The 20,951-nt window shown below is 36.6% G+C and overlaps 1 protein-coding gene across 2 annotated transcripts in view; it reads left to right on the top strand.

Moving 5' to 3' along the window:
- The window catches only part of DDC (dopa decarboxylase), a 65,287-nt gene extending 45,109 nt beyond the window's left edge, over window positions 1-20,178 (top strand). For both annotated transcript variants that reach the window (XM_032236739.1, XM_032236738.1), the window contains 4 exons: window positions 6,532-6,551; window positions 6,916-7,014; window positions 14,185-14,286; window positions 18,442-20,178. In XM_032236739.1, the coding sequence (XP_032092630.1) occupies window positions 6,532-6,551; window positions 6,916-7,014; window positions 14,185-14,286; window positions 18,442-18,651 (431 nt within the window). In that variant the 3' untranslated portion in view covers window positions 18,652-20,178. The remainder of the gene's footprint in view (window positions 1-6,531; window positions 6,552-6,915; window positions 7,015-14,184; window positions 14,287-18,441) is intronic.
- Window positions 20,179-20,951: the final 773 nt, after the last annotated feature.

Here is a 20,951-nt window from a genome sequence, read left to right as displayed (position 1 = left end):
TGCAGTTTGTCTCCCAGTTGATATCAGAATAGTTAGTCCCCCATTACTTACTGTGGTGTGTCTTAGCTAAATGATTAGTAAAAAGTTGATCTATTTCCTCTTTTTGGTTGAGCTCCTGTAGCATATAGCTATGATAATGCCATTCCTTTTTCCTTTTATCTTAACTCAAATGCATTCAAGATTTTTATCCTTGGTTTTTTGCAATTCTAGAAGTCTAATTAATTCTTACATATGCAACTCACCCTCCTGTTTTGTTAAGTCTGTTTCTTTTGGACAATTTAAATTCTTCTAATACTAGGTTCTAGTCATGGGTTGTATCCCACCAAGTCTCAGTAATTACTGTAATGAAGGAGGACTTCTAGTTTTCCCTGTTTGTTCCTCATACTTTTAGCATTAGTATATAGAAATCTAAATCCTTTTGACTGACCTTGTGTATCCTTTCTACATTTCCTTTTTTATATATATTTGGGTTCCTCTTCTTTCCCAGCACTCTTTATTTCATTGTTTACAATATCTTGGAACAGGGTCTTAAAAATTGATTTTCCTTCTTTTCCAGTTTTAGCTTAAATTGTTTCAAATAAACTAAGCCAGTTATTTCCACGCACATTTATCCTAATTCTTGTGAGGTGTACCTTATATTCTGCCAGAAGGCCATCATATACACTATATTGCCAAAAGTATTCGCTCACCTAATAATCAGAAGCAGCTGTGAGCGAATACTTTTGGCAATATAGTGTAGGTAATGTAGACCATGGTCTAGGATTCCAAAGTTTTATCAATAGCAGCACCCATTAAGACATAGGTTTACTTCTAAATTCTCCATTCTCTTATTGGATGTTGACTTTCCATTGGAAGAACAGATGAAAACATCATTTATGGTCCTCACTCTTTGGCTTTGATGCCTAGCTGCTCATAATGCTTGATATTGTTTTCAGGCTCTTTGTTGTATCTTTCATCGCCAGATAAAAGAGGAAGAAGGGATAATAATCTGTGGGATTAATTATTTTAGTAAACCACTCATCTCTTCTTTGATCTTTGCTTCTTGGAGCAAAGATCATGCTTCCCCAGACTGATTGTCCAAGCTACAAGTTGCTGATTCCATTCGTCAGAGAATTGAGTCTTCTATCAGCTACATGTGCCTGTTTTTTCTTGGGAAAGCCTGGTCTCTACTTTTTTTCTTATCATCAATACACTTGATGATGTCACTTCTCCAGATGTCTACACACTTTCTTCTAGGGAGAGGATATGAAATCAATTGCCCAGCTCCAGTGGGATTGGACTGGACTGCAGAAATATTGTTTTCAGTCCCCACCCCCCGGTCTAAATCTAAAAGTTCATTTTTTTTCTGGTATTTATTTGTTGTTCAGTTTGGATACAATCTTCATTCTTTACTTGTTTGAGTGTCAGATTTGCCTCTGGTCATTTACTTTTTCTTTGATTATTCGACCATTAACATGTAGAATATAGTGTGTCTTTCAAAGGCAATCTGTTCATACTATGTAGTTTCACAATGGCCAAGCAGTTAATTGTGTTGCAGAAACAGAAAAAATACTCCTTATTTTGCTTGGTTCTGTAATTTTATGTTAATTGATATTCTAATATTCGAGGTTTTATTTACTACCTAGCAATTACCATATGGCTTATAGTATTAGAAAGATACTCTTTTATACCCTATATACAGCATGTGCAACTTTAATTAAGTTCATCTGGACTACAGAGAAATAAGACAAGTTTATAATTATAGTGACAAAGACTAAGAATAGACTACATTATGCTGATCAGCTTCTTTTCAAGAGGTTACTAGTGTATCATTAGCCACATGGTGTGATACAAAACATGCAATTAGTTATCCATCACCAATTGCCTCCAGCTTTGCTCTTGCCCTGCAACTATTAAATCAACACTTAGCGAGAGAGAATAGTAGGCTTTTCAGCTGCTTATCTGAGGTTCTGGTTCAATTCTTTCAGAAATCTACTTGGTTCACTGAAATGGGATACACACTCTCAATTCTATCTGATGATATTCTGAGCAAATTAGTGTTTTACAAATGCATAAGTAAGAATATTAACCTCACACTATTTTGCTGATTATGAATCTTGATATCAATTGGTAAATATGTATTCCAATCACACATTTGCTAGATTAATGGGAATTAAAAGGCAGGCAAATATGGGAAATAAATAGGACAGTCAGATTTTTCCCACTAGAATACTCTTCTCTGTTGTAGCCCCCAAACTGTTTTCCTCAATTTAGTTTGCATTCTAGTCTACTATCTTTTGTGCATGGAAATACCTAGCATTATTACGAACAATGTTATCTCTCCTACATTGGACTGGAAAACTATTTTTTAAAAGTTATTGGGAACTATACATAAAGTACAGTACCATTGGTGGCTTTTAAAGAAAAAACAAAACATTTTGGATTATTATGTACTGGAAATAATATAGTTTCATTAGGAATAGATTTATTTTATGATATGTGGTTTGATCTGTGACAAATCAGAACCAGTAGAAGAAAAAGAGAATATATTTGAAAATAGGTAGGATAAAATTGAGTGTACCATTTTCATCTCTGTGAAATCTTAGAATTTTATACTGACTTTATTTACTAACTACTAATTTGGCACTTAGAATAATAGCTAGAAGTCAGTTTTAGGCAGCTTAAGAAAAATGAAGAGAGTCGTTCTTATAAATACATAAATTTATTAGATTACTAGAAATTAATTCATCAGATTATATCTAGCACTACAATATCCAACTACCATAGAATGGCATCCAATAACAGATTGTTTCCTGTCCTTCCTCCATATCCCCATATACAGTTTGAAGAGCTGAAAGTCAGACACAAGGGACTATGAAGAAAGAGGTGGTGGGAGGAAATTGTACAGCTGTAAAAAGATCCATTCATCCTGCATTCAATGTAATACATTGTACACATTTCTGCCTTTCCAATGCACCTTGAAAGGAATTAACTCCCAAGTGGCTGTTTTGTAAACTAAATGATTTCTGTTAGAATGATGTTGCTTACTGTGCACCAGAGAAACACCATAACTTACTTCAGTGGTGGGTTCCTACCGGTTCAGACCAGTTCAACCAAACTGGTAGTGGTTTAGCAGCCTAGGTTGCTGGAACTGGCAGCAACCCAGGCCTGCCAAGCCCCTGAACCAGTTCATCTTGTTTTTTTTAATAAAAGTTTTTATTTTTAAACAATCATAAAACAAACAAACATAGACACACACAAAGTATAAAAACCATCCTCAAATTTCCTACAGTGTGTCAATTGGTTACCAAGCTTTTGTGCCTCTTCACAATAGTCTTCACTTGCAATTTACATAAAATCTCATATCATCAATCTAATATATATGTATACAATTATTATGATTATTAAACATTCATTGACTATAGCTATTATTACATCCTTTTTATGTGAAATATTCTAAATTTAAAATAAATTTATATTATGGCATTTCATTATATCATCCTGGAATCCTCCGGTAATATTACATCTTTATATTCTATTCTATATAAAATTGTTTATCTTTTATAACAAAGCTTTTCAACATCATCTCCATAGTCCTCATTATTAATCTAATGTATTAGATTAGATTACTTAAATTAATTAATTTAATTAATTAATTAATCTAATTAATCTAATATATATATGCATTATTATCATTGTTAATCATTTATTTTACTATAAACTATTATTACTTTGTCTTATACATAATACTCAAAATTTAACTAAGTTTAACTTAATTTTTATTAAGGCATTTCATTTCATCATCCTGTATCCTTCCAGTAGTAGTGCAGTCCTAAATCTCTTCCCATTTGTAGAATTTGGATTATAATTATTTTCTTGAAAAGTCTTATGTGGACTTCTCTTGGCAATTTGTTGTTCATTGCATATCTTGTAAGGACTCAAAACCCTTCATCTGCTCCTTCCATTAGCTTGCCTTTCGTTATCACTGGTGCTTCTGTCAAATTTTTTCTCATTATTTCTGCCAGATTTCCTCCCTTTTCTTGTTCTATATTTTGAAGTATGAGATAGAGTTCCAGTTTGTCAACCTCTCCTTTCGATATTCCACTCCTACATTTCCCTCCACACTAGATTTACTGTCAATGTCAACAATTTTCTTATCACTTTGTTCATATTTTCCTTCAATTTTTTTGAACTCTATCATCAAATTTCATCATAGTTTTGAAAATATTCTCAAATCTTCCCTCCATTCTTTCTGTTCTTTGTTCTATAATCTCAAATCTCTTTTCAATGTTTTCTGTACTTATTTGTAGTTTTTGAATTTGTAGCATAATTATTTGCAATGCTAATTCTTTTTCTTCTTCATGTTGTGCAATTTTCCAAGTTATAAACACTGCCATTAAGACATCCAAGGCTTTTTGCTAGGCTTCAAACAGATTCACTGTAAACTTTCAAGTCAAGGCTTTCTCTTTACTCCAGTCTAGCTACTGATAGTACTCCAAAAGAGCAAACCGTGCTCTTCCCACTGTACCATTCAATAAACAAAGTTAAAAGCCTTGAGATATAAGATGTTTCTAAGCCTCCAGCCTCTAGGTGGCAGTATTACTTCTTTTTCCTCTGTTTTTACCCTTCTCTTTAATGTCTGAAGTTGAGAAAAGAAAAAAAATGCTTAAAAGGTATGATCCAGCCGAGTGTTGAAAAGAAAGAGATTCTTTATCCACAATACAAAAAATGGGGGAAAATAGAAGAAGAAGGCGGGGGGAGACCAGTCCAATTTAAAAAGTAAGAGGCATTTGTAAAAATTCCATCCATTAAAAAAACAAAATTAAAAAAAAGAAAGATAACACACTGATTTTAATCCAGGCTTAATTCGGCGCTTGCTTTCTTCTGTCTTCAATTTTAATTTTACTTTAAATCTTTTTGGGTATTCTCTTCTCTAATTTAAAATTTATCTCACCATTTCGACACACTCTCTCTTCTGCTTTTCTTCCATTCAGGGGCTGTCCTGACCTTGTGCAGTTTCAATGGCTGCTTCTCTTTCGCTGGAAAAAAGGGCTTCTCCTGGATCAATCAGGGACTTTGTGATGTCCCTGAGATCAGCAGGACATGCCCTTCTCCATCGCCATCTCTATGGGAAGGTTTAGGTCCAAAAGGACCGTCCAGCAGCAGAGATATCAACAGCAGTCCTGGAGCTCCAAGATTGCATGTTATGTCATCACGACGTCAATCCCCGCCTTCCTTCATCTTGTCTTTTTGCTTCTGCGCATGTGCAGAACAATTTTTATTGCATTGCACAAGCACGCACAGTGTGCATCAAGTGTGGCACACACATGAGCAAACCAGCAATAGTGCCTGCCAGAACTCACCCCTACATACTTACTCCAGTGTTTTCAGTCTAAAGGATTTAATATTTTCCAGAATTATCTTCCAATATCTGTCAGAGAAGAGCGGGTTGACTTACTCTTCAAAATAATTGAGGGCAGGACAAGGAGTAATGGATGGAAAATTATGAAAGAGAGATTCAACCAAGAATTAAGGAAACATTTCCCAAGTGAGAACAATTGATCAGTGGAATGGCTTGCCTCCAGATATCATGGGTGCTCCATCACTGGAAGTTTTCAAGAAGAGATTGGATAGTCTTTTGTCTGGAATAGTATAGGGTCTCTTGCTCAAGCAGTGGGCTGAACTAGAAGATCTCCAAGGTCCCCTCCAACTCTATTATTCTGTATTCTAAATATATTGCATGTGATTGCAATAAGCCAATAGGTTTACTAATAGAACTGTCTTTCTACTGAGTAAAGGATTATACAAATTGTCTAATAGAGAAATATAATGCTGGAATTAGGATTAGAGTTTTATATCAAATAAAAATATGTAATTGTATAATTCCTTAATTTTCTTGATAAAGTATTTTAAATACTTAAAACATTTAAGTATTTTAAAGTTTGGATACGTATAGGTTCAGTTGCAGTGGAAGAAAATTTTCTTAAATATTATTAACAATAACTTCAACTATGCAGAAAATTTGGCATGGGATCATTTACTTGTATATACTGTTTTCCCCCAAAATAAGACAGGGACTTATTTTGATCTCCAAAAGAAGCGCTTGGCCTTATTTTTGGGAAGGTATTATTTTTGAGGTGCAGGAGACGGTGAGCATCATCATCTCATGGCTGCTACATGTTGCAATATTTTCAGGAAGGGCTTATTTTTAAGGAAGGGCCTATTTTAGCACATGCGCTCAAAAGCCCAATTGGGCTTATTATCTGGGGAGGTCTTATTTTCAGGGAAACAGCATTTGTGGATTTTCTATGCATGTATTTCATACAGTCTGATTTGCACTTTCTACCAAATACATAGACAATCGAATTACAGGTATTATACAGGTTGCGCATTATACTGGTTAAGTTTTTCATTGAAGATGAGGTGTATTTGCTGTATAAGATTTTGGAATATATGGATCAAGCTCCCTGAAGTATCATAAGGAGAATAATGAGTTCACACTTACAATAATATTGAATTCTTTCTCTTTCACTCACCCCCAACCTTTTACAGGATGCATTACAGATTATAGAGTAAGTACTCTTTTCCCTGCAAGAATAATATTCTATATTCTACAATTGCCAAAGTAAAACAAACGGACTGGATACAATCAAAACTTCGCTCTTCAGGTATTGGAAAGACTAGAGAAAAGATGCCTGAGACAAGAACACAGTTGTGAACACAGTTTGTCTGGGTTCTCTGTATCCTGCCTGTGCCATAGCTCCTTCCTTTGTGTCCTACACAATTTCAGCTTGACAGAGCATCTGCTCTTTCAGATTCTTGATTCTTCCTTATTATTTTAACTTTTTTAAAAAAGAAATCTGACAATGTTTAATCTATTACTCCTCTTGATGACAATTCCATTCTGAATAAAAGTCATTTGTGTTTTATCTCCAGCACTGGCAGATTCCTTTAGGTAGAAGATTCCGTTCTTTGAAAATGTGGTTTGTATTCCGAATGTATGGTGTCAGTGGATTACAAGAATACATCCGCAAGGTGAGCATATTTTGTTTTACCACTAAAAACTCAGAAAGGAATGGGGCAGGAAGAAAAATTGCTTAGTTCACATATTATCTAAAATTAGTTTAATGCAGACTCCAAATGTAATATGTCCATCAAAAACAGTTATATGCTGATATTTATAGTTCTGAATTTTGAGATGCAATTTTATAAACATGCAAACAAAGATGCGCTGCTTGTGGAAAAATACAGATAGTCCTCAACTTACAATCAGTCACTTGAAAGTTATGACAGACTCTGAAAAGCTACATATGACTCAGTCCTGAGGTTACAGCTACTGCAGCCTACCCATCTTCATTTCTCCTTATGACTGATGGCAGGGATGCTGCAGCACCTTCCCAACCTATATTCCCCCCTACATTGTATTCCTGCAAGCATCCCCCCCACCAAAAGTTCCCTGCTGGTCTTAGGACTGATATTCACTACACAAGCTCCACATGCTCCTCTTCACTTAACTTTTGAAAAGTTCTGAAGCCTTTCATAGTGGTTGAATGGGTTACTTTGTAATTTGTGTGCATGACACAATTCTGGAATCACATTGTATGGTCCAGGGACAAACTTGGGGCTTGGACATTTCCAAAAGGCTGTATAGACTATGTTAGCAATACATAACAGATTGCTTTGTGCCTTGACTGCATGGTGCAATTCTGGAAGCAGCCGCCACTTTACCTGTGGCTGAATTGCAATCTGGTACTTGTAAATATTGCCACCACTTCTAGAATCATGCCATATAGCGATAGGACAAAGTAGTCCATTCCAGCATTCTGGAAGGCCTTGGAGCTTTTTAGAAAGCAATCAGAAAGAGAGCTGAAAGAGATGAAAATTGGGATGAAAATTTGACCTAAGGCTTGGGGATATCTGATTGGGCAGGAAAAAAGGCTTGTGGGGACCCAAGGGGCAGGAAGTGAAGAATGGGGTGTCTTGAAGGGGGGGAGGCCTAGGGAAGGCCAGGAGATGGTTAGGGATTAGGGTTAGGTTAGATACAGTTAACCCTAATTCTTCCCTATCCCTGAGGCACACTGTGCTGCACTTAATGATGTGCACATTCATTTAACAATTGCATTGGGGAAAGCAGAGATAGGAGAATTATTAAGTAAGATGCTTAATGGCCATCATGACGTTAAAGGGTAAATTCCATTGTGATTGTATCTCTAGGATATTGAGATGTACTGTATTCATGAATACAATATACAAATGCGTTGAAATATATTTCATATACATAAAATACATATACAATTATTTATAAAGGTATGGTCCTCTTAAGTAAAATTGCTTTATCCATATTTTATCCAAAGGATTATCCAAGTCCAGATCAAGATTCCAAAGAGATAAAGCCCAATATAGACTAAAAGAACTGTCATGGAAATTATTCAACCAATATAGTCAGATGGAATTTTAAATGCTGGAAGTCAAGTTGGTATATGTCAGTTTGGAATGCAGAAAGGGACTGTGCATGGAGTATGACATACTTCCATGTAGCAATAGCAATAACATTTAGAGTTACATACCACTTCATAGTGCTTTACAGCCCTCTCTGAATGGTTTAGAGTCAGCATATTGCACCCAATAATCTGAGTCCTCATTTTATGGACTTTGGAAGGATGGAAGGCGAAGTCAACCTTGAGCTGATCAGGACTGAATTATTGGCAGTCAGCATAATTAGTCTGCAATACTGTATTCTAGCCACTATGCCACCACAGCTCATGTAGCCAGATCTGTCCAAGGACATCGCCATGCAGTCACCATCCAAAATTCTTTATCCAACTCATAGAGACATGATTCAGGCTGGGCAGCAGCTGAGAATTAGGAGCACTGGGGTCAGGTTCTTCTTGTCAGATCTGTTTGCTGTTTCCTCTGGTTTCTCTTCTGCCTCATTGATTGATGATTTATATGCCAAAAACAGAACAGCATGGTTGAAGTATTATTTAGTCCCATAAGAATTATATAACTATTGCATATGCTTTCAATGAAGCAAGTTTGTATTCTGTAACCAGTCGAGCTATAATACAGCCATTAAACCTCAGCAAAAAATCAATCTTCCTGTTTTATGTAATGCTTTTGTGCCTAGATATAGTACCCCCCAAAATACAGTATACAAACTGTTGGGCTTCATTGTTTTAAGACAGGAAAAGTAAAATCTGCTCTTCTCTAACTCTCTGACACCATGGCTGTTGTCCATGATTTTTTGAACACATAGAAAGGGACTTTTAAGGTCTTGTTTTGGAAAGTTAGATGCACTTAAAAGTTATCTTGATTTGCTATTCCTTCCTTTTGCCAATTGTTCTGAATTGTTTTAACAGTTCCCCTTTGGAGAAAAGATGAAGTAAAATTAGCACTGAAACACTCTGTTCTCTCCCTATATTCTTTTTCTTGCATAATTTCCACTCCTTATTTTTCCTTTTATTATTAGAATAATAATATACATCTCTTTTAGTTGTGTTAGGTTTGCTTCTTTTGGTCTTTCTAATATTCTTCTTGCAAAAGTAGGAGTCTACCTACTTTTTCAGACTTCATTAGAAATTCTTGTTCCATTTTCTACACTTGCTGTTTTTATCTTTTTGGTTAGTTAAAAAGTTCCTGGGCATTTTACAGGTTTCCTAAACTGGCCCTTCTTTTTCTTCATCATTGGAATGGTATGCAAATATATTTCCAGTATCATATTTTTTAGACATACTCAACCCTTCTAAAGTCCATTTCAAACCAATATTTATATATTTTATTCATAATTATAAAACAATAGTTGTTTTAAATAGCAGTTATATACATGTATTTATTTATATATGACCTTTCTTTATGCAGTATATGAACATTGTATTGTCCTATATCTATATAATATTGTATATCTTCAGTTCTCATCCTGTGTTGCAGTATAAATCTTCAAAGCTTTGGCGCCCTCCCCTGACTTTATTAAATACTGCTCATTATAATTGATTGTACTAGATTTTAAAAATTCAGTGCAATTAACGTTCAAATAAAGCAGTTACATGGTTTGAAAAACAGGTCAAAGAGGCCATCTATGTCAAAATCGAACAGCCCTCTTTCAACAGGGTGGGGGAATATGACACCATCTATCTCCAGTCTAGCACACAGTCTCTTCAACAGTTTCAACAATGCTCCACACCCATTTGCACTACTCAGATGACCCTGAGGACACAGATAAACCTCCACCTGGCCTCAAAGACTGACTAAAACAGTGCAAATGACCAGTTGTCTGCAAGGAGTATAAATCCTTACATTTCCCACCATCCATCCACCAACAAATAACCACATGTATACTATTACATAACAACGTCATATTATATTGTTAAATGTTTACATCAATTCGTCTTACCATCAACTCCCAAAAACAATTATTGGCTCTTCTGCTCTCCATACACCATATTTGTACCTTATCCATCACTTTCTTCTCCCTCTCTCCTCTTCCTCCCTACTTCCTTTCTTCCCTCTGTCATCCTTCTCTTCTCTACCTCCCCTTCCCTTCTCCTCTCTCCCTTTTCCATTCCTTCCTTCTCTTCTCCTCTTCCCCCCTGCCCTCTCTCCTATCCCTCTCTTCTTCCCTTACCTCTCTCCTCTACTTCGCACTCTTCATCTTATTTACTTGGTGTATTTCAGCCTCTGAGCAAGCTCCATTTGATGGTATTTATAATTCCTTTTCAATATACATATTTAATTTTAACATATATTTTATTCCATATATATGTGTGCGTGTGTGTGTGTGTGTGTGTGTGTGTGTATATATATATATATATATATATATATATATATATATATATATATATATGTACACACACACACACATACACACACACACACATATATATACACATACATACATACATACATACAGTCAGCCAGCCAGCCAGCCAGCCAGCCAGCCAGCCAGCCAGCCAGCCAGCCAGCCAGCCAGCCAGCCAGCCAGCCAGCCAGCCAGCCAGCCAGCTTCTTGTGCAGCCAATTCAGACGGCAAATCTCCAATTTACGAGAGACATATTGCACTCCATCTGGATCTGATGAGATGCTGCCCCTTCTTCACCCCCCTTATAGGGAGGTTCCAAAAAGGATCTCAGCACTGGTTTGTCAGACAGAGTTCATGTGAGACACTTCAGAGCTCATACCCCCTCATCTGTCCAGAGGAGAACTTACGGTCAAATCCCACCAATTAATTGCTTTGTCAGGAAATTTCCCCTTAGTTCTCGGTTGACTCTCTTTTTAATGAGCTTCCACCCATTGCTTCTTGTCCTGCCTTCAGGTGCTTTGGAGAATAAGTCGATCCCTTCCCCCTTCTCCATGAAAGCCTCTCAATCACTGGAAGATTGCTATCATTCATCAATAGTCCTTCTTTTTGTTAGACCAGTTCCTGCAATTGTTCCTTTAGCTTCCAATCCCCTTTTTTGTTGCTCTTCTCTGTACTCTTTCTAGAATCTCAGCATCTTTTTCCTATCATGGTAACCAGAACTGAATGCAATATTCTAGTGCAGTATAAAACAGCACAATCACGTCAAATGATTTTGATACTATCCCTTTGTTGATGCAACCTAGGTTTGCATTGGCTTTTTTTGGCAGCTGAAGGACAATGCTAGCTCATAAGTTAATACTACTTATGAGTTATGTATCACCTATATCATTGCATTTGAGATTTTTTGCTGGCTAAGAGCTTACATTTTATACTACTGAATTAAATTTTGTTGGATACAGCCCCGTGTTCAAAGCTATCAAGATCTGTCTGTGTATTGAATCCATCCCGCCAGCTTGCTATATACAAATCTGATGAGTTTCTCCTCTATCCCCTCATCTAAATCTTTTTATGAAAAAAGTATTTGATAGCTTGGAAAGACTTTCTCCCTTCAGAAACTGAATAGGTCCCAACCTATTAAGGCCTCCAAACACTGAAAAATTCCATGACCGATATCCAGATAAACCTCATTCAACTGTTCGCTAACTTACACATTTATTTGTGTATCTCCCTGTCCTCCTCTTCTTCTTTTTGCATGACTAACATCTCTATCACAAGGGGGTCGGGGAGGATGTAAGGGCAATAAAGCTATGTGTGTATGTGATAAGAAAAGGGGGGGAATGATAGGTGATAAAGGCCGGAACAGCCTGGATCCAGTTTGTACCAGCAACCTTGAGGGATAGGATGAATTCTACAATTTCTATTCCCTTCAGGGCAGTCTCATAGTTTTGCTGTGGTGGTTTCACTGATTTTTTTTTTTTTTTTTTGCGGGACTATGAGTTGCCTTTTGTGTTGGGCATGCAGCTCAGCAGTTGGCAGCTCAATGCCCCTTCTTCCCACAAGTAAAACAACCAGTGGATCATCGACATGGGCTCTGCTCATGTGACTGTGGTTTTACAGCCTCTTTCTTTTCAGGGAGGAATCTTCACCACCCACGGCTTGGTTGGTATATGGATCAAGCAGGTTGATTTCCACTTTCTCTGCTAGCACATACCAGCCACGGAGGGGTGTGTGTGTGGAAATACAGTTGTTATAGTCCTTGTCATTTAGCCCATCTCAGAAACATCCGATCAAGATGTCTTCTGGCCAGGTAGGCAGTTGCCAGGCCAGGTTGTGAAACTCCCGGGTGTACTTGGCCACTCTCTGCACCCTTGGATGATGATTTTTAAGCAGGCTCTGGCTTTACGATTGACTATCAAAGTCTTTGAAGCACTTATGAAGTGCGGTCATGAAGTGGTCAAAGTTTCTCAGCTCTGGGGCATCATCACTGAGGAAGGTGATTATCCATTCCGCTGTGGTCTCTTCCAATGCCAAGGTCATGCACCACACCTTAAGTTTCTTCGGTGGTGTATTTCTGGACCATACTCTTACAAGTATGTCCAAACCTGCACCAGGAAGAATCCAAATGCTTGGAGTCTCCATCGAATTTTACTCTCAGGGCTGATGTCTTGCGTCCTCTCCACCATGCTGGTGCTTCCCCTGTAGCTGGTGCAGGCTGGGTTATGGACCAGGTGTTGGGGCCTTTACTGCTGCTGGGAGGCTGGATGCAGCTACTATTGTGGCAGCAGAGGGAGTTGCCCCATTATTCACTGTGGCTGGATTGGCTGGTCAGTGGGGTGCGCTGCCCGGATTAGGACCTCTTATGCTTTGAGGTTACCAAAAGCCCATTCAGGAACTTTATGACTTGCTCCAATATCTAGTCCTCTCATTCCAGCTCATAGCACACGATTGTTCCTCCAGTTCCTCCAGCTCCATTTGCAACTCTTGCTGGTGGCTACCAGGTCCCCCAAGGATGAATGTCATTTCTATGAGTTTCTCTTCCCATTCTTCCTTTTTCTGATCCTGAGGGACCTTGATGGGTTGTCCTCTCCTAGCCACTCAGATAATTCTAACCCTCCAGGAGATGGTTTTGAGGATGCCTCTCCCCAGGCTTCGACCTCTTCCTAGTTGGTTCTTTGAATTAACATAGTTTGCATGCTCCCCATGATAAAGGCAATTTTTTCTCTGGGTTTACTACAACTGAAGACTCACCTAATTTCACACCTGCCCCAACCTGATCTCAGGAAAGAAATATTATTTGATTAAAGTAAATGGTTCTTTTACTAAAGGTATTGACTGCAGTAAAGTCAGGCTAGCTCTGAATTTTCCTGCACTCAAAAGATACAGAAACACCCCCTGCCCAACCCTCCCCACATGAGCAGTCCATTTTCAGCCAATCAGAACTTGCAAAAATATTTTGAAAACATTGAGACATTTGGGGGAAATCTGCATATTTTCTCAGGGTGCCTGGGCTTGGGATGCTGGTACAAACCAGATCCAGGCTGCTCTGGTGTTTATCACCTGTCATTCCTCCTCCCTATTTCTCCTTCTCTCTCCCTCCCTCCCTCCCTCCCTCCCTCCCTCCCTCCCTCCCTCTCCCCCTCTCTCTCACACATACACCTTTATTGCCCTTACATCTCACCTCCCTTTTTTTTCTTAGCCTTTGATGGCAGGATGCCTATGAGGCACCAAGCTGAATCAGGCAGAACTGACAGATTGATTGAGAACACACATAGACTCACATGTAAAACCTTTGGTGCATGGCAGATAAAAGAATAGATGGAGAGGATGTTCTTTCCAATTCTGCAATTCTTGTTTATGTTTTGGATTAACACCAATTTCATAACTGACATAACTTATCTTTATTGTTTTAGCATGTTAGGATAGCACATGAATTTAAGGACATGGTGCTAGAAGATGATCGATTTGAAATTTGTGCTGATGTCATACTGGGGTTGGTATGCTTCCGATTAAAGGTAAATGTGGATAATTTTTCAATTCCTATAACCCTTGCTTTGTTTTAACACTTTGCTTGTACAATAATTTGTAGGTAATCAGAGTTTCTTAATGAGAGCTAAAGCTAAAGCAGATATTTCTATTGTCTGACTTGTGTATATTTTGATTTATAGGATTAATGTAACGTTCATACAGTTTAATTAATCAGTTTTTATATTTAATCACTAATTGAATATTTGGATTTCTCAGATCTCTGTAGAATGCTTATCTTAGTTATTTCTAAAAGCTTATTTTACACTTCAAAGACAATTGTATTAGCCTTTATGACATTCTTTTTGCTTTTTTTTAAAAATGTCTTAAATATACTTGGTGATCAGAGCTTTTCCAGATGGCTGATGTCAAAACTATGAAAAACTGCAGCACCTTCTTTAGATGAGTGAAATTGTTATCAGTCATGAGTGAGGCTTTTCTATATTTTCAGCACTGATTGAGTATGAGTTTTTATAGAATGTTTCCAGTACTCTTAAAAATATAATCAGCTTTCTTAATACCAATTATGACAAGGAAGATCAAAAAACATCCCTTAGACACAGTGACCCTTAACCAATTTTTTTTTTCATTTTGAGAGATAATAGTGTGTGATCATTAGCTTATTGCTTGAGTAGTGACACACTAAGATTTTATATGATTAAACAGGTGAATACAGTTTATAAAAAGCAAAGAAAATTAAGGAAATTAACCTTTCGACTGCCCTCATTATTAAGCAAAGCAGCTTTTTTCCCCCTGGCATGCTAGATATCCTTCTTTTATGCAATTTTCTATTAAATCCAAGGCAATATACATGCACTATATTGTCAAAAGTATTCGCTCACCCATCTACATAATCAGACTCAGTTGTGAGCAAATACCTGTTATAAAAAAATTTCCCTCTATAAGAAAACATTTTGATGGGAAAGGTGAAATAAAACAATTAGATTGAAGAATGTGGAATGGATAGTACCACTACCAGAGAAATTTCCAGTTGACTGGCCAACAGCACAAAGTGGCTAGTCCTCAATGGAACTGTATTTATGTGGAGGGAAGCATGTAGTGGGGTACCTCATGGTACTGTCTTGGGCCCATTTAGATCTCTATAAATGATGTAGATGAGTGGATTGAAGAGGTGCTCATCAAATCTGTGGATGACATAAAGTTGGAGAAAATCACTAACACTTTAGAAGGTAGACTTAAGATACAGACGGATCTTGACTGAGTTGAATTGTTATCCAACAAAATGCAGTTCAGTGTGAGAAAGATAAGGCCCTATACATAGGAAAGGAAAACAGTAGCACCTGGCTCAATAGTAGCATCTGTGAGAAGGATCACTGCTTAAGTATGATTCTGAATTGGATGCCTAATTTCTGCTTGGAGAGCAGAGATTAGAGACTTTAGATAGATAACCTGTCCATGTAGAGTAGTAATTTGTCCAAAGGAAGAAAACATCTTTCACGAACTTTGTTGCTCTCCTCTCATTTATCTTCTTCTATACCTCAACCTAGGCATTTCATTTGCATTATAAAACATATGCAAATCATTCTTTCTATGGGAAATAATACCATTTTACACAGCAGTATATATATATATATATATATATATATATATATATATATATATATATATATATATATATATATATATATATATATATTCATTCCAGTAAATATGTAATGCATTGTGCAATGACACTGCAATTGAAAAAAAAATCACAATTGAATAGAATTTACTTTATATTACTATTTGTAGAATATAAAAAAGTAGATATGTTGCAGTGGTTTCCATTGCTGATGCTATAATTTAGACTTGCCTTTCACATTTCCTCTAAGAATCTAGTGAGGTTTATATACTATTCTTTCCACCAGTTTTTTCCTCCAGGAGCAACCCTATGAAATGGGTTGATATAAAAACCAAGCCAAAAGGCCTGCTGGATCTGAGTCTTCCTATATCCTAGTTTATTCAGCATTATACCACAGTCTTTTTTATTTACTAGTGGAGATTGAAATTTGTATTTATTGAATAAAATTATCTTTATGTGTGCTTGGAAGAAGCAAGATTCCCTGCAAAGTTGAAGGTCTGCTATTGAATATGTGTACAAAAGGATATTCTGCTTAATTTGTTTTTATAAGATACTATCATAATAAGCTCCTTTTAAAATAAATGGACTGAAACTGTGGCATGAATTTGGAGTACACCAAGCTATTTAGAGCAGTAATCCACACAAATTATATATGGATGTAATTTGAGAATATTTTCTCAGGACAGATTCAACCATAGTTTCAACAGGATAATTGTGAGCATCCTAGACCAAGCTAAATAAAAAAAAAATGCTACAGAATTCCTGGAAACTTGGCTTTCAGAGAAATCAGCTATCAACAGACACAGAAATCACATTTACACACCATCCAAAAGAGACAATAAAATATCTAAGAAGATACAAAAAGATTACATGACATCCTCTCCAGCAGCCTATCCTGAGATAAGCAGGGATTAACAGGGAGCAAACCCCACATTCGTTTGCACCATGGACATTAAATCCTTGACAGCCTCTCAGCATTATAATGCCTCCTTGTGTCCAGGGGTTATATGATGCTGAAGAGTCAGTACTCTTGAATTTAAACTTTCAGCAATTTATCTGATATACTTATACATTTTATATTAAAGGATCATCAAATAGTTTGCAATAAAAACAGTAACAGAATTCATAATAAACCAAATTAATTAAATCAACATAAAATAACTTTCAGTAAAACCTATTCATTAAAAAATAGGATTGTAAAGAGGCAGAGGCTAGGAGTTGATATTTCTAGTCTTGGATATCTCTTGAACTCCATTGACAACAATAGCAATAGCAATAGCAGTTAGACTTATATACCGCTTCATAGGGCTTTCAGCCCTCTCTAAGCGGTTTACAGAGTCAGCATATTGCCCACACAGTCTGGGTCCTCAATTCACCCACCTCAGAAGGATGGAAGGCTGAGTCAACCTTGAGCCGGTGAGATTTGAACCACCGAACTGCAGATAGCAGTCAGCTGAAGTGGCCTGCAGTACTGCACTCTAACCACTGTGCCACCTCGGCTCTATAAATCAATTTAGGAGCATGCCAAATGATATCCATGTTATTTTTGAGTGATTATTATCCCTTGTAGAACAGGTAAGTCTTTCAATATTGAACTCTGAAATTGTTCATTCAAAAAGTTTCCATCTTACTGGGATTCTGCTTTAGCTTATTGGCTTTCATTCACTCCATTACTGCATTCAAACACATCCTGCATTTAGGATGTGCTCAATTTCTGCTGATTCAGTTCATCAGAAAAGTAGAGATGTCATATTTATATTAAACATAGAATCATACTGGGAATGATAAATAGTACTGGACATAAAACAGTGCCATAGGGTACCCTACAGAATAATATTTATAAGATCATCCCTTCAACTAGGAGTAACCCATTATCCCTTCAACTTGGAGTAAACCATTGTAGCATGTTGACCTCCCCAACCACTTCATCATAGAATATAATCTAGGAAATGTTATTGATCCAACAGGATTAAAAGAGTTGCATTCCTTCTATTTCCTTTTTTTCAAGATATCAGGGTGACCATGCCTAGTTCTGTTCCAAAATCAGGCTTAAGTCAAATTGAAGAAAAAAAAAAGGAATAATTAGTGTCTGTGCAGATATTATCTTTTGTCCCAAGAAAGGACAATATTAGTCAGAAAAAATTCTGGATTCAAGATTCCCCCCCACCCCCAGAAGTGGGTAAATTTAAAAGTTCCATTTCAATGTGCAAAAATGCTTTCTCCCCACTCTGGATCAACCAGTCAAAATCCCATTGGTTAGCTCAAATGAACCCAAAAGGTCAAGGGTCAAGATACCATGTAGAAGGCTAAATGATTACAAGTCTACAAACTGTTCTTTAGGCCTTGTTGGATGAAATAAGCTGGATCTAATGGTATTCTGGTATTCTGAGTACCTCAATATATATATTGCTTGAAAAGCAGTCTACGTAAATATGAACAATGTTGTTCTTGTCTTATAAATTGTAACAGGTCCACAAGGGCTTAAATGTATCTCTGACACAACTTCAAGAATGGCATGTATTAACATGAATAACTATTATTCCATATTTAATCATTATTCTAGGGCAGCAATGAACTTAATGAAGTGCTTCTTAAAAACATAAATGATGCTAGGAAGATTCATCTTGTTCCATGTCATCTGAGAGGAAAATTTGTGCTGCGTTTTGCAATTTGTGCCCGCACAGTGGAATCTTCCCATATCCAGTTTGCCTGGAAGCACATCACAACAATGGCAAGTGTACTTCTGAAAACACAAAAACAGAGTACTGAATAAAAGACAAAAGGCTGGATTCAATTCCAAATGTAAAGGATAACATAAATTCTGTCTTGTCTGATACTTGTCTGTCACTACCAGGAACATACAGTGCTGTAATTAGATTGAGTGGGCTTATAGATAAAAGCGTAATACTGATAATCTTCATTTAATGATCACTTGTTCAGTGACCACTTGAATTTGTGATAGCATGCACTGAATAGTAGTTATGAGTGATCCTTATTTTTATGCCTGTCACAGTATCTTGTGCTCATGTGATTGCTGTTTGCAATCTTATTTGCCTGCTTCTGACAATCAAAGTCCATTGAGAAGTCGGCAGAATGTTGCAAATGGTGACACATGACATCCTTGCTTAACAATCTGTAGTTATTGTCATAGGAACCAGAGCATCAGAAACGCTATTGCTAAGTGGCACGGTTATGTGACATCAAGCTTTATGACAATGCTGCTTAGTAACAAGTTCCAATTATTGTTGTTAAGGGAGGGTTACCAATAATGGCTATTGCTGTTGAGAGGCCAAATGCCAAAAACCTTATCATTGTCCCAATAATTACGAACTGACTGTAAGCCCTGACAATTATGATCTTCTCCTGTTTGGCCCCAACATCTTCTAGGTCATGGCTATTGGCAGAATATAAAAGTGAATCAACCTGCCTGCAATAATCTGTCTTTTTATGCCAGTGATGATGCCTTGTAGCAGATGATACCAAATCATAAAGATCAGAACTATCAGATAAATGTTTGCTCTGCTAGAAGACTCTGTTGTCACTGGTTGCAGTGCATCAAATTAAAAAAATGATATTTGGAGGGATGGTAGACAGTGCCATGGCTTCTTTTCTGATAACATTCACCTTACCTCTGGCATTGCAATTTTCATCTCAGCCTTTAAATATTTTCATTTCTAGCATTCCTTTTTTTTCTTTTTGATAAAGAAAGGGGGTTTTCTGAGAAAAAAATGAGCTTTATTGCTACCTCTTCATAACTTTAGTTATTTAAACAAATGGGCTTTTAATGAACTGAAATTATTTGAAGACAAATTTAATTTTTTAAAATTAAGAATCTGTTGGTCAAACAAATGATAATTGGGGTAAAATTATGTAATCTTGCCCAACCATGCTTTCTCTTGTTATAGGTTTGAAAGTGTGGAGAATTATTGATGATACATTAAAAAAATGACAAATATATTGATAACTCATTTAGTCACTTCAAACTGGTCTATAAGAATAATAAATAAATAAACTCAAATCTAGTCACATGATTCTAAATGAATTACAATACTGTTCCAAGTTAATGTTTCTGTGTAATTTTGTTGAAGTAATTGTGCCTTGCATTATATCTACTATGTGACAGATCCTGATTTACAATTTCTACTGTTATATAATCAAATGTTCTAGAATGTTTTTTTTTCTATATAATGCTTATTTATTTATGCCTCTAGAATGTTTCCACTGAATGGGATTTTAGGGCTTGCTTGATCCTATAAAGCAATGATGTGAAATTCAAATACAATATTAATTTAGAAAACCACCACATGTGTCCATTTCTTTTTTATTAATACATCAACACATTGTAATTATGAATTAAATATTACTAATACACAAAAAGAAAAGCATTATTATGAATTTGGCTATTTGTTTTCAATATTTATGGCTATATATATTTCCTCATCACCTCACTGAGCTTCCTCCTGGACTATTACCAAATTATTGCACAAATCATCTCCACACTTCTTATTACTACCTACTTGTTTTTATTTCATGTGCAAAAAAGATTATTTTGTGAAGCTTTCCCAAACCAGGTACACATTTGTGTACTATGCAAGAATATGTATATACATATATACATATTGTTTATATATACATATAAATTCATGTTCTTGCACAGCACACACACATACACACACACACCATTGACCCAAGGTCATATTATGAATAGGCTGGTCTGGATCTTTTAATAGGCACAAAATATCCATCTCTAAAGACTTCAGGGTTTTGGTTGAGGCAGCTTGAGTTCTCCTATAGCAGGAAGACCGGGACTGCTTTCTCCCTTTAAAAACATGTTTTTTCATTTCTCCTTTGGGGAAATATAATATTCTGTCTCTTTTAATATTCCCCAAAATATTTCATTCTTGGGGGAGGGGTGTTTCCCACAGCTTCTTTGTACACTGGACACAAAGGGAAACAGGGATACTCAACTATCAACGCATAGCTCGCTGTCTGCTGTCTGGAAATGGTACAAGCTTGTTGCCTTAGATTTTTTACAGTATCACAGACATTTGAGGCTGCAACAAAGAAGAGGAC

The sequence above is a fragment of the Thamnophis elegans genome, chromosome Z (assembly GCF_009769535.1).
Source record: "Thamnophis elegans isolate rThaEle1 chromosome Z, rThaEle1.pri, whole genome shotgun sequence".
In the NCBI taxonomy this organism is placed as follows: Eukaryota; Metazoa; Chordata; class Lepidosauria; order Squamata; family Colubridae; genus Thamnophis; species Thamnophis elegans.
This window is presented reverse-complemented; position numbering and strand designations above follow the sequence as displayed.